At 28.0% G+C, this 15,796-nt stretch overlaps 1 protein-coding gene across 1 annotated transcript; it reads left to right on the forward strand.

Annotated features, from left to right (window-relative positions):
- Positions 1-8,927: 8,927 nt before the first annotated feature.
- PWA37_002320 (uncharacterized protein) lies at positions 8,928-12,863 on the forward strand (the record flags this gene model as incomplete). Its single annotated transcript, XM_064858893.1, has 1 exon — positions 8,928-12,863. One exon carries the CDS (start codon positions 8,928-8,930, stop codon positions 12,861-12,863), a length of 3,936 nt encoding a protein of 1,311 aa, XP_064714109.1.
- Between the last annotated feature and the right edge of the window lie 2,933 nt (positions 12,864-15,796).

The raw sequence follows: 15,796 nt of genomic DNA on the forward strand, positions 1-15,796 counted from the left end.
GTACTCTGAACTATATATTGGTTAAAACTAATATAAACAAGTGGATTTTGTTTTATTTTTATTGGACAGTTGTATATAAAAACAAAAGAAAATATAATATTTTTGTTAGGCTGTAGTATTTTTACCCCTTAGATGGTTATAGGCAGTAGTGTATAAGGTGGATGAAGGTGGGGTGACAATATCAACAACTTCTGAAGACGAAGAACTGTCACCGTTAACAAGGGTGATGGTGTAGGTGGTGTCATATTTTAATCGATCTTGTGACATAGAAGCAAATCTGGTCTGACATTACTAAAATTATAAACACCAGTCTAAATTAAAGATTTAAATAGTGTATTGTGAAAAGTTGTCTTAATCTTGAGTCTAACTATTGAAGAAAAATAAAATAAATGATATTTATAGAATACCGTATTTTTTTTAAGAAATGTATCAACTGTTTCGTGCATTCTATTCTTATTATCGTTTTTTTGAGTTTTTTTACCAAATTTAACCTGGTGAGTGTATGATGGTCGTTATACTCTTCAATTTTTAGGATAGAAAAATTATTAAATAAATCTTAACTAGTATTTTAGAAGCTGATTCAAGATAATTCGATAGGTATTACTAAAAATCAAACTGTTGGTATTGTTATGATATAGGCTAGTAAAAAAATATATATATAGATGAGAAAAATTATTTGTCTCGAAGATGGAATTTTATATTAGGATCAAGATAAGAAAACAAAGTAATAATTTCACAAATTCTTTTTATAGGTTGTAAATAATTATTTCTTATAAATATTGTTCATGATACTCTCAGTTTTTTTCTATTATATAAGAAGGTAAAAAAATATACTTGCAATTTATGTATGAAGGGTTATACTAATTAATCATGGTTATGATTTTTAGTAGCATCTTAAGTGCAGATGCTAATGCTAGAATTTTTCACTATCTTAATTTTTGATTTCTTAATTTGAGTTCTTCACAATGGTTAGTTGTATTAAATTTCGTAAGAAGCTCTATTTGGAATACTGAAATGCGCAGTCTACAGGTAACACCCTATATTAAGGGGAAAGACTTGGGGTAGCCAAAACTTTGAAGCCAAGTCATAAGTATATTCGAACAAATGATCGTCAAATTAACGTTGGTGGCAGATTACTGAAAATTTCATTTAAGAAATCTCTGATTGTTGAGAGAATGTGCCAGAGGTAATTATTAGTTTTAAGGTTGGTATTCTATCTTCTAAGGTTTGCCCAGAAAATAAAATAACTTAAGATCAGTTCAGGTATTCAAGATCAGCCAAAAATAATGAGTTTATTAGTTTAGAATTGACCATTATGTGATTTGTAAACGTTTATAGATATAATTAATATCTATATTTTTGTATATTATTTATAAGAATCCTTACAAATTTTTGTCTGGACTTTTTTAATGATTTTCAAAAAATTTGTATAAGAATGAAATTAATAACTATACTTAAATATTATATATGCAAAAAACAAACAAAAAAAGGAAGGAAAAGAAAAAATCAAATATAGAACGACACATAAATATTAAGAGATGATAGATTCTTATAAAAATTGTACAAAGCAGCCGCCAACTATATATTAATATTGCTTCATAGATGTTGACGCAAGGCTTCGGAATCAAAAATTCTAGTAGAGTTCATTTTAGACTAATATAATAAAAAAATATAACTTACAATAGGATATTGGTGGTATTATAAGTTTTATTGATATTTATAGTTGAAAGCTAGCAATACTATAAATTGTTATTGTATTGCTTGGTCGTTTCTTTCTACATAACTAATATACAAGATACAATATTATACAGTATACTCCTTTTATCTTCGAATCTTCTTTAATATAAATTTTTATAACTTACATGGATGTATTAATTTTTATTGTAGCAATGTTAATGGACATTATTTACTCTACTCATATCCCAATCATCTGATAACTTTGTTACTCTTTGTTAGACATAGCAGCATAAATCTCGAAATAAATTACAACCTTAAACATTTTGTATAATAAATAATATAAATAAACTCTGAATATGTATAATAACTTATTAATTAGTATACTAGGACTGTTTTGTTATCTACTCTAAAATGTGTGCTATCTTGGATCTTAACTGTAATATTACCAATATGAATATAAGTATTAGAACAAGAACATAACTAACATGTTTCAAACTATCTAATCTGTTATAAATGATCTAACAACTCTTCCAATAATGTATCTATAATTATATTCTACATTATAAACATCACACTAGTAGATTATTAATTGTATTAATTTAATAGAATTATTTGTGCTACTATAATTCGTTATATTAAAATGATCTCTTTGATTATCCCAATACTAATACAACACTATGACAATGAGATAGAAAAAGATGATAATCTATATGAACAATAAATAAACCCGCTACTATTACTTACTGAAGATATTTTTGATGTTATCAATATTATTAATTATTCATATCTCAACCAAGAAAGCTATCATTATTTAGAATGCTTTTATACTCTTAATAGAAATTTATATATTAATATGTTTGTTTGATCATCAGGCAACATATCCAAAATTATCATTACAACTATCCTAAATAACATCTTACTATCTAACAAGTCAAACATTTCTGGCTTATATAATACACCAACTCAAACAGGTCTCTATATACTATACCCCTAACTCTTTCTCAATCTTTATCTTTTTCAAATTCAGTAAATTTTAATTAATCAAAGAACATTTCACCTTTTAATCATTTCAATACATGCTGATGTACAAATAAAATAACTTGATTGTTAATAAATCATGTGGTAACAGTTGTTTAATTTCCAACAGGAATGGCATCTACTGGTATTATTATAAACCTTCATAAAAATTTAATATGTCTCCAAATTTATTTTTCTTTATCTAATGATATCATCATTGTAAATTGCAATAGTCTAACAGCAGATGATTTTGCACTACCACTAATTGAATTAAGAAAGTATTGATGTTGTACAATTCATTAGAGAACTAAACCAAAAAGGACTGGAAGATAATTCACGTAACTGTATTGGATATCATTCAGTATATGTTCAAAAGTTAGAGAGTGAAATCATATAAAAGCACAATAAAAAACTTTACACCTAACCCACGTATAACTCATAGCATTAATACACTATATGACATTAATCGTTATCCACAAAAGATAGACATTTGCTGAAAGCTGCTGTTTCATAGAAAAAAACTTCCTGTTTCATTGTATTAAATATCTCATAACATCTTGTAAATTGATTACTCAAGCTAAACTAAGGTTCTTTGTTTGAATAAGTTAGATAACACTGTATAAAGTAGGAAAAATCAACTTATCATTTGATAGTAATACTCAAAACGAACACTATTCCACTTTTCTCAATTGTATATAAATATGGTAACTCAAATAAAATAATTCCTATAGATCAGCACAAAACCTACTTTCTGTTGTGTATCCCACACTTAAACCATTTTTGTTTTTAATTACAATATATTTACAAGTTCATCCATGTGTATTATTTGATTTAATACTGTTGATTGTTGGATATTATGTTGGTGTTGTGAGAATTGACAACAGTGTTATGGAATTTTACCACTTGACAGTCAGTAATAATGAATTGATTTTCAGGAAGAAATATAATCTTAGTTATTGGTAGGGTGTATTTTTGTGAGTGATTTGGATGTAATATTTGTGATGTAGTTGGGTAGTAGTACGATGGTAGTTGGCATAGTGTTGATAATTATACTGTGAGGTTCATCTATATGGATAGGTTTCATGGTAGTAGTATTGAAGTGATCACTATGTGAAATTGATATGTTATCAGATTATATCATTTAGGGGGAAGATACTGTAAGTGTTTGTGTTTATGTATTTGTAAATACTCATAGCAATAGAGCAACCATACCATAAAGATAGATGTATTTTGTTTATAAATATCTTCCTTAGTAATAACCCATGTACAAAGTGGATTGTCGTGAATATACTCTCTATAGTTAAGGATATCTTGGTTGGCTGTATCAAATATATTTATGGCATAATTATATCATGTTGGATGGTAGTATCTCAATGTTATATAATGTGAATTTGTGAAGTGCATAGATCTCAACTGAGGATGTGTTTTCATCTGTAAGCAAGTCTTTTTAATGTTGTTTGCATGGTGTAGTGGTTGATATCTGTTTGAGTTGTTTTTATTTGATTGAAAAAAGTTTTTGGAATTTAAGAAAAATTGGATTTCAGAAAAGAAAAAGAATGAAAAGATAAGAAGACAATTTTAGCATATTTTGGCAGTTACAGTTCTGCAAGCAGTGTTATATTAACTAACTAGTAGGTATAGATCAAAAAAGTCGTGTAAGAATGAATAAGTGGCTATTCTATATTGTTTGCTATGGTATGGCATAATACACAATAAAAGATAGTATTGTGCAAAGTGATAGTTGTAGTGGGTAGTGTAATTTAATAAGAGCTATTACTAGGATATCAGTAGAAGTAGATGTATTAATGCACATAGCACTTCAAAATATTAAATGTATGATAGAGAGAAGAGAATATAATGTGTAATTTAATAAATTATACAAATTACTAGAAATATAAGATATATTCATTATTTCTTTAGGTTTAATTTTGTACCATCTTGTTCACTAACTGATAATATCATCACAAATTACATCATTAAGTACTCTCCATCTGTTAGTCGTAACGAAATAATATGGAAAATTGTATATGTTGTGACAGTTCTAGTGCTTAAACTTATTAACAGTAGTTGAGTTTCAACGTGATCTAACAATCATGTTTACTCATACCTATCATTAACGATCTTTCTTTGGACAAGCATTTCAACTTACTTATTTAATTAACCCTGTGAATACCTGTTTTAAAATGCTTAGTTTCTATTACTGATTGTATATAATAATTTATATCTTCACAAGTATTAAACATATCAAGAATATTTACATGTTTATTAAAATTATTATAAAAATAATTATATATAAACGTATGTTGTATTTAATGATAATATATACTTTATGTTAATGAATCATAGAAATCCATATAAAGGGCCTATCAAAATAATAACAAGGTCAATTATATTATACATTTTCTTAATCATTAAGTAAAACGGACAAGTCACTTTATATGAGGTATAAATAGTGAGATGATGGTGTGTAAAAGATAGTTCATTTTTCTCTATTATTTAGTTTCTTCATGAAATTCTAGCATTAGAATTATTCTCTATATGGAATAGTAATAATTAAATCAAACCCTAACTAGCTAAAATACAACTGTGTTAGGATTGAATAATATTCTCTGCACGTCTTCTCTTTAATTATTATATATATATTATCGAATCAACTTGCTTCAGACTTAAAAGTTGTTAGCTTACCTGGTAGTTTATCCCCTAATTCCTATTTATAATAATCAACTCTATGTATATATATATCTTTTATATATTGTAATAAATATTCAATGGGATATTAATCAATATACTTATTATATGTTCGTTTGTATTAATATATACCACTATTATATTTGTCAGCTGTCTTATATCTTAATGTTTTTCAATACAATATAAGTATGGTATCTAAGAAGGTATGCAACCCACTCAGCTCAATAAAAATAACACACAATATTTCAAATAGTTCATGTGGCACATACTTGTGAATATTTCAACTAGTTCTATTACAATATGGTCATCTAGTACAACTTTGCTTTTTGATTGGTTGAACTAGTAAGAACCCTATATAGTGTCCATCAAATGGAATATGCAATTAGGAACATCACATTAGTTACTTCTTGTATAGTTGTTATGCAATATCATAAAAATACAGTCTCTAGGAATAGTATTTATATGACTTAACCTAACTACAATAAAATATATTTATTAAATATCGTTGCTTGTATTTGTTCAAATTGTATGCACATTAGTCATTACTCCGGGTTATTCTTCAATCCTTGGATGATTGATATTCTAATATACTTTTAAATTGGCAGTGTCATTCTTGAAGTGTTATAATTAGTGTTCTTGTATACTCGTTCTTTCTAGTGTATAGTAAATAAACAGAAAATATTTTCAAAAGGCTAGTGGGAAAGTATAGAGTAAATCACACTGGAGAAATCTAGCAGATATAACATGAAATATATTCTAATCGTGGCATTCATTGTTTAAACTAGTTACTTAACACTCACAAAGAAATATACTAGTCAAAACACAGTTACGTGCTTTGTATTTTTTAAAATTTTTAAATATTTTTTCTCGATGTCATCACAGAATTTTTTTGCTGCAGCAGTTTTTCCATCAACGATGAGATGAAAAGTAGATTAAGAGAAGAAAAGAGTACTTGTAGTAATTATCTTTAAATAGTGATGTTGGAACTTTCATTAGATAGAAAACAAGATTTCAATATGCAGTGGTATATTTTATTTCTAACATGAATTGGTATATATTCATAGTGTGATAATATATGATGTGTTTTTAAAATATCAATATACCTTCTTAGATATTATCATAGTTCAACTATTAAATAAAATACATTAGCATTTCAAGTTTTCTGGATAGAAGTTTATCTAAAGTGTTCTTTGCTACGCTAGTTTATTAAACTTTCATTATGTTAGTATATATGGATCATTTATTAATGTTCAGTTAAAGCATTGTGGTTTTATAACTCCATTATTTGTTATTGAATGTTAATAATTTCTGTGTTATACTGTTACTTTTATTATGTTATTAAAAGAGGGTATTATAGAATTAAAAAAAAAAAAAAACAATGTGATTTCAACGGATGACAAACAGGAACATGCTAAAGAATTGTTGTTTATGTGTCATTCAATATCAGTGAAACAGCCTAATTATTTTTCTATTATTCATAGAAGAGAAGCAGCGAGATTTAACATGTCAAATGGCAACAATTTTTTCATGTCATGTTTCTCTCTTTGGATACTTTTTGTACATTGTATTATTTGTAGAGAGGAAGATCGAAGAACTCAAACAGAATTCTGTACACTATACATATGTAACTACAATAATTGAGAATGTATACTACATATTAAATGACTACAGATACTAATTTGCAACCGAAACAGATATATTCTAATTTTATTAAAAGAAAATAACTTGCAAAATATATATTTTTTGAGTGAAGAAGCTATTTATTACTCAAAATATAAGTCCAAAAATATTCGAAGGGTTTCTCTGTTTTAATGCCTACACTTTCATAAAAAGAGGCAGTATAACTAAAGGAAAAAGATTTAAAGCGCCTTTAGATCAGCATTTAGCTTATATTGAATAAAACAAATTGCAAATAACAATAAATGCCCTTCTTATAGTACTTAATTTAGAAAGAACTTTGGAATACAAGAAAAAAATATTATCACTTTATAAAAATGGTTACACTATTATATTATCTTCCATACATTCAATTTGGTAAATATTGTTCAAAGAGTTCTTCAATTATCAATATTCATAGCTCACAATAAATACACATTCTTTCAAGCAATAATGTCATATATTAGATGGTAAATACACATGGAGTTTCTTAGCATAGCAAAATGTATATTCTTACTTAAAACTTATTACTATTCCTAGAAATTATCATTTTTGTTGTTTTCCTTCTCAGTTCTTATGTTTAATTTTATTTGTTGAATTTTTCATTTGTTAATTGTAGCAGCCACAAATCAACAAAACGATCCATATATATAATAACAATGTAGTCTGTCGGATATACTTAAAATACAAAAATAGCAATATCTTTATAAACGATAATGTAATCATAGCATGCAAAGAACAATATTTTCTTTCATGCCTGCTCTCTAAAACCTTTTTTTCACTACTTTTTTAAAAAAAAAAAAATTTTTTATTCAAGATATAAAAAAAAAAAAAAGAGTTTGGATTGTTTTTCCATCCATGCTATTGTTATTCTTATTGTTGTAATGGTTTATTCGGAAAAACAGATAGAACTGTTACTCATCAATGTAAACAAATTACATCCATTAGATTAACAATCTTATTCACTTTCGTTTGGTAACCATTGATTTCTTTCTATACGAATTAGTAGTGGATGAAATACAAGTGGGGGAATGACAATAACACGAAATGTTAAATGCTTTCAAGTAAGGAAATATATTTATTTATATAGGACTAATAATACGTTATTTTGTTTTCTTGACGTCTCAGATGTTATTGTCATTAATGCATGTGCTAAAATGAAGTGAAAAAAAAATTTAAACGAGAATTGTTATTATTCAAATATCTTAATACATAAAAGAATACTTCGATGGTTAACAATCACTTTCAGTAGGGAAAAAAGGTGCGTTATTTACAGCACTAAATTGATTTTTTTAATTTTTCACTAAAAATAAACTAAAATAAACTGTAAACAAAAATAGACGAGCAAACCCGTATAACAGTATGACAATATGAATAAGATTTTTTGAAGAAGTTCAAAATATTTATTATCTTTATGACATTTTATTTTTAGTCGTAAAAGATGTTTTGCATTTTTGAAAAATCCCATTATTTTGCTACTGATAAATAATTAATGTCGATGCTTCTTACATTTGGTGATATTCTACTTTGATTTATTGAACAAATAAAGTAGTAAATACATTCAATTGTGCGTTTTAGTACGTAATTTCTCGTATCATACTAATAATAATACTAACGGTAAAATATTTAGTTTTTTATTCGATCAATTGTTCATGTTTTATGAAGACATGTTTAGGACAAAAAAAAACAGATACGATGTAATTGTCAATGGTAACTCTTAAATTTTTAATCCAAATTTCTCATATAGCAAATATAAGCATATATATGAATAAGGTGGATGTTTCGAAGGTTTATTTTTTTCATTGGCATATATTTGCTTTTGCAATTTTGAAAACATAAGATATTCATACATCTTTATTGGAACATAAGAGGGTGACAAACCAACCATAATGAAAGTGATACATTTTTTTAAATGTGTTCTGGTATTTCTTAAGTTTCTATTGACTTTTGCAGATGCTATCACAATTTCTACTTACACTTATTTAAATAATAATGATCTCTCTAATGATATCACCATTAATCAAGATTACTTTTTAGCGTTAGTCAATGGGAACACTGAAGATTTCCAGCATAACTTAGTGGTGAAAGGTTCGCTTTTCATTGGTGATAAAAATCCAGCTGATAGTGGATTCACTACTACATTCACTGGTTCAACTCTAGAAAACGACGGTTTGATTGTAGTTGATGGTAGGAATCTTTCATCTGGTTCAATGACTGTGTCATGGAGTGGTTCTTCAATTACTAATAATGGAAAAATGTATTTCAATGGTTTAAATAGTGATTCGAATAGTTTTACATTGGATCCGAGTTCATCTTTGATAAATAATGGTTTGATGTATTTTAGTCAAGATAGTTCTTCTGGTTATAGTGGCTCCGTGCAGCTCAAATCAAATTCTTTCACTAATGATGGTACCATTTGTTTGAAAAATGTGAAAGCATATTTAGAGAGTTCTATATCAGGTAATGGTTGTATTACGATAGGTGAAAATACAGTATATGCTATTCAATCTGATAGTGAAGGCACACTTGGTTCACAGACTTTATATATGACTTCTCCTTCTTCGATGATCTATGTGGACTCATATGGTGTAACAAATAATATCCATGTTAGAGGTTTCGGTAATGGTAATTATTTGACATTTGGTACTTCAATAGTTAGACATTCTTATAATTCAGACACTGGTGTATTATATTTTAGTGTCTTTTTATTCATTAGTCATAAAATTAATATCGGTACTGGTTATGATAATGACGGATTTTCAATGACAACTATAAGTAACCATATTGGTTCAAGGTTACTGAACAACGCTTTAGTGTATAGTGGTTCTGACCCAAATGGTAAGCCTAGCGCTTGTATGGCATGTGATTCATCTTCTTGGATACCTGTTATTAGTATTCCTTCTTCTAGTTCATTGCCTACATTGTCAAGTGTCTTTTCTAGTTCTTCTATTATTTCGACATTATCTACTGTAAATTCCTCTGGCTTTATTTCTTCTTCTTCATCAGCAAATTTTTCTCCATACCCATCCTCTTCTTTTTCATCTTCTACTACGTCAACTACAGCTATTGTGGCATCATTTAGTACACCATCTTTTTTTGTTTCAACTGTTGATATTTCCTCATCATCTGATAGTAGGATGTCGTCTCTTTTATCCTCTAGTACTTCTACTACATCATCCATTTCTCCAAACAAGTCCACCACTTCTGATCTTTTAACGGCATCGTTAATGTCAAAAGCAACAACGTCTCAAGACATATCGTCCGAATCTTCTTCTTTTGCAAATAATACTACAAGTATAAATCACTCTGCAGTATTACCATCTTCTACTTCTATCAGATCATCATTCATCAGTTCTTCTATGTCAATGGATCATACAAGCACTATGGAATCAAGGGTCAAAACTAGTTCTACAGCTACACCAGTTTCTAGTATGCCTTTTTCACATTCTCAACTCCAAGACTCTAGTATTGTAAGTTCAGTATTTTTATCTTCTGCACAAAGCACAACTTTTATCTTGGCTTCTTCTTCCATCACACCTGCTTTAAAATCATCAAATATTTATAACACAGGCTCAAAAGCATCTATTGACCCTATTTCTAGAACGCATAGTTCATCAATTGAAAATTCAAACAAAGTGGATTCAACTACAACTTTCTCTACTACAATAAAGACTTCTTCCCTTTCCAGCTTTATGTCAGATGGACATACAGCTGCACCAATAACGAAAAAAGACAGTTCTTCTGTTGCATCTTCATTGCCAGTTTTCTCAAGTATGTCTAGTCAATCAAGATCTACTATTTTATTTAATTCTTCATCTTTATGGAACAAAGTTTCCTCAGATGGTATGAGTACTAGTTCTTCAAGTCTAGCAGCAACATCTACTTCTAAGGAAACACATTCTGTCGAGTATAGTGGAGCATCTTCTACTAGCATGACTAGTATATTTTCATCGGTTTTGTCTTCCATTAAAAGTTCTTCTAAGAGTGAGTCTGTTGCAAAACTCCAGTCTACAAGTTCGTCAACTGTAGACTCATTTAGTGTACCTTCCTTTTTTGTTTCAACTGTTGATATTTCCTCATCATCTGATAGTAGGATGTCGTCTCTTTTATCCTCTAGTACTTCTACTACATCATCCATTTCTCCAAACAAGTCCACCACTTCTGATCTTTTAACGGCATCGTTAATGTCAAAAGCAACAACGTCTCAAGACATATCGTCCGAATCTTCTTCTTTTGCAAATAATACTACAAGTATAAATCACTCTGCAGTATTACCATCTTCTACTTCTATCAGATCATCATTCATCAGTTCTTCTATGTCAATGGATCATACAAGCACTATGGAATCAAGGGCCAAGACTAATTCTACAACTACACCGGTTTCTAGTATATTTTCTTCACATTCTACCTTAACAATTAGCTCATTGTTTACTTCAACAGCAAAAACTTCACATTCTCAACTTCAAAGCTCTAGTATTGTAAGTTCAATATCCTTATCTTCTATCCAAAGCGGTGCTGCTATTTTGACTTCTGCTTCTAGCACACTTGTTCTAAGCTCATCAAATATTTATAACACAAGCTCAAAAACCCATATCTCGTTATCCTTGACTTCCAGTTCCTTTTCACTTTCTTCTTTAACTAATGACTTAGTATCCTCTCATAAGTCAAAAGCTCTATCTTCCACTATAAAGGATTCAGATAAAAATTTTACATTTACTTCTATCGATCCAATGTCAAGAATGCATAGTTCACCAATTGAAAGTCCAAACAAAATGAGTTCAACTACAACTTTCTCTACTACAATAAAGACTTCTTCCCTTTCCAGCTTTATGTCAGATGGACATACAGCTGCACCAATAACGAAAAAAGACAGTTCTTCTGTTGCATCTTCATTGCCAGTTTTCTCAAGTATGTCTAGTCAATCAAGATCTACTATTTTATTTAATTCTTCATCTTTATGGAACAAAGTTTCCTCAGATGGTATGAGTACTAGTTCTTCAAGTCTAGCAGCAACATCTACTTCTAAGGAAACACATTCTGTCGAGTATAGTGGAGCATCTTCTACTAGCATGACTAGTATATTTTCATCGGTTTTGTCTTCCATTAAAAGTTCTTCTAAGAGTGAGTCTGTTGCAAAAATTCAGTCTATAAGTGCATCAGCTAACAATTCAAATATCTCAAAAGTAAATGTCATTAGTCATTATAGCACTTATGATACCATTGTAATGACAACTACGACAGCATCATGTCCATATTCTGAATTGGACATGCTATCCGATACTTTAGTTGTATTGACTACGGTAGTAGTTGAAAATGAAAGTAAAAAGGAATCCTCTTTTATTTCTTTGGTTCACCCATCATGCATGGCACATACAACAACTTTAGCTACCTTATCTGAGTCTTCATATAATAATAAATCATCTACATTATCAAAGGCACAGATATTCAATCACTCATTAGTTGTTTTACAATCAGATAACAATGGAATAATATTAACTGAAACAGATCAACCTAAAAAGAAAACTACACTTGCTTTTACAAGGCCCATAGAATCTTCCCAGTTTAGACAAAAGACTCAGTCAATTGGTACAGTTCATACAACAATGACAATAACCGCTAGCACAAAGACTATATCCTTAACTGATGGTATTACTGATGTTGTTAGAATAAATACAGACTCGGCTCCACAAAAAATTACTAGCTCCAAGTTGATCTACACAGTGTCTACTTACATGCTTCAAGAAAATGCTAATAGTGGTTATAAGTCTCAAATGTTCAACTCTCTACTATCAATAATTGTATTATACATTTTCATGCTTATTTAGTGATTTACAGATTTTATCTACTCTTCCTCATAAATTGTATGTATTTTTTTTTGTATATGTGTTTATTATTTAATGTAACAATAATTTGCGTTTTAATAGAATGACATGATAGTGGACACCTGTAGCTTTAACTTATGAACCCATTAGTTTTGTTGTTTGTATATCGTTCGGTTTGCTTTGTTTGTACATAATATATAGATGCTGAAATTGAATGTTCAAAAATAAATAGATAAACCAATTCAATTTTAACAAATATTAATTGATAACAAAAATGTAGAGAATGTGTTGTTTGCTTATCAGTTGATGTAAATAAACCTCATCAACAAAGTTGTACCACATGTAGACGAGATGTGCCAGATATGAAAATATATAAAACCAACAATTTTTTCATGTCATATTTTTTTCTTAGTTTATCTTTTATATATTATTATACATCTATCATATATATAGAAGAAATTAGAAGAACTTAAATATAACTTTGTATACCATATCTATCTAAATATAATATTGAGACTGATTATAATATATCTAGTCACTACAGGCACTCATTCTTAACAAAGATATTTTCAATATTTACTAATAAATAGTTTTGCTCAATTACTGTATCGTTAATGATGTTTGTTAAAAAATAAATAGTATACATATTAAGTTTCTTGTTAAGGATTATATGGAGCAAATCGTTAATAATTTTTTTGAAAGAAGTAAAGTTTTGAAAGATTAATATGTATTTAATAATAAATACAATATATACTACTTACATGGGTTTTCAATAAATGAGAAATCCAACTTACTAAATACTTAAAACATAACAATGTTAAACCTTAAATCTACTATAGTTCAGGGAATGCCGTATTAGCATTCCTGAAACTCTAATTTCAAATGTTAAATCTACAAAATTATACTTCCATAAACAATTAAGATTATTTAAATTAAATATCATTTTAAATATTTTCATAGGATAAATGCTTGATCATAAACAGTAGAAATATGGTATAGTGCTTAACTCAAATTTCTTTATCAAGTTCTTCTTTGAAATGAAAAACGTAAGCAGATTTTTCAAATTTGTGGCTTTCACTGCATATAGAACATGTAGATTGTTTTTGGATCGATCTTGTTTTCTGGAAGATAATTTTGTATTATTAGGCATAGAATATTTCTCATAATTCTCTAAAAACTGTCCAATATATCTTTTCCCATGAGTAGAGCAAAAATTATTTCCCATGTCAAATGATTATATGAACAATTTATACTTAATCCATCAACTATATTAAATTAAACAAAATAATGAGCTCTTTCTAAAAAGTTTCTGAAACATATATATCACTATCTCTTTCTTTAAATTACAAAATATGAGTGAACCACAATTTTCGAAAGAATAAAAATAACAACGATAGAGTCATTTGTTTTATGATAAATAGATCAATAAATTTAGACCATTTTCTTTTCATATGTAGAATGTAGAAAAGATTTAAACAACGTAAACTTAATACACTGGATTAATCTGATCCATCAATGGTTATTTTATCACATCTTATATTTGCAGCTACATTTCTAGGTTTACTATGGTAATATCATCTAGTAAATTTTATTGCTCTTTTAAACCTATAACATACAATGTTATTCACAGTATCTGCTATCATGATATTAACATGTATCTTTACTATAGATTTATACATAGTAGACTAAGTTCATTTTAACCACTATTTCTTTCAATTATGTCTTTACTCTTAAACTGCTTACTTCATTTGGACATTAATAACTGGTAGATTGTATGGTATCACTCTTAAACTATGAACTCCTCATTAATATACAACTTCTCTTGATATTATGTCTTAGACAAGGACGATACCACACAAACATATCACACTTAATTACTCTTAGCATCAGCTCTCATGATCTCTTCACTATCCACCAATCTCATTTCATTCAAATTTCAATTGTCAATTTTCCTTGTTTCAAAATCTGAAAAAACAGTTCGAAAAAAAAAATCAATTACAATAATAGCCACTCTCATCGACAACCAAGTATATAAGTAACCAACTTCACTTATAAATAGCCAGTTATTATCTACCTTCTTTACATATTCATATGATATAATATTGAATATTATCAAACAGTTATTTAACATGGCATAGTTACACCACTGTATACCTAATAATCATTTATATTTGACTATCAGAAATAACCTCATAACGACTTACTCCATGCATAGACGGTGACTATGGAAGATATTTATTGATAAACTATGACCATTTTTTGTGTCACTATCACTTTTATTATGAATATAACTATTAAAGTATACTCCAATATTACATGAACACTATCCGTTACTAATATCTTCAATACAAAGATATAATTGTATTTTCTATATCACTTCATTATCCATTGAATGATACTGTTATAATAATTTATGATCACAGAAAATAGCCTTTTGAAATTAACACATCATGATAACCGCTATAAACATAGATATAATTATACTATATCAATAAAGAAATTCACTGTATGATACTTTTACTTATATCTCACTGGATATTTATCCTTACTAATTCCAATCTTATTATAGATGTATTTGATTTATGTTTGATTTTCAATGCTTATGGTAATGATGATAAAAGACAAATTGATTTGATATAATGAACAATATTTTGATTATATCTTTATTCCATTCTACGGTACTATTTTCCCTGTTCAATAATTTTTGTTGTGTCTTTTATTCAGATGATCTTATTTTAATGTTTGAAAAAATAATATAATAGAGAGAAATTTTATCTCGATCCTTAAACATTGAACAACATTTAAGAATATACTATGGTGGAGTATTAACATGTTAATCTATCAATTTAATATTCAGGAACTTTATTCTCTTTAAGAGTTAATCTGATATTATTATGACTGGATGTTTAATACTGTATATGGATCTCTAACTGCAA

Source organism: Arxiozyma heterogenica (genome assembly GCF_036370985.1).
Source record: "Arxiozyma heterogenica strain weizmannii chromosome Unknown scaffold_20, whole genome shotgun sequence".
NCBI classification, from domain to species: Eukaryota; Fungi; Ascomycota; class Saccharomycetes; order Saccharomycetales; family Saccharomycetaceae; genus Arxiozyma; species Arxiozyma heterogenica.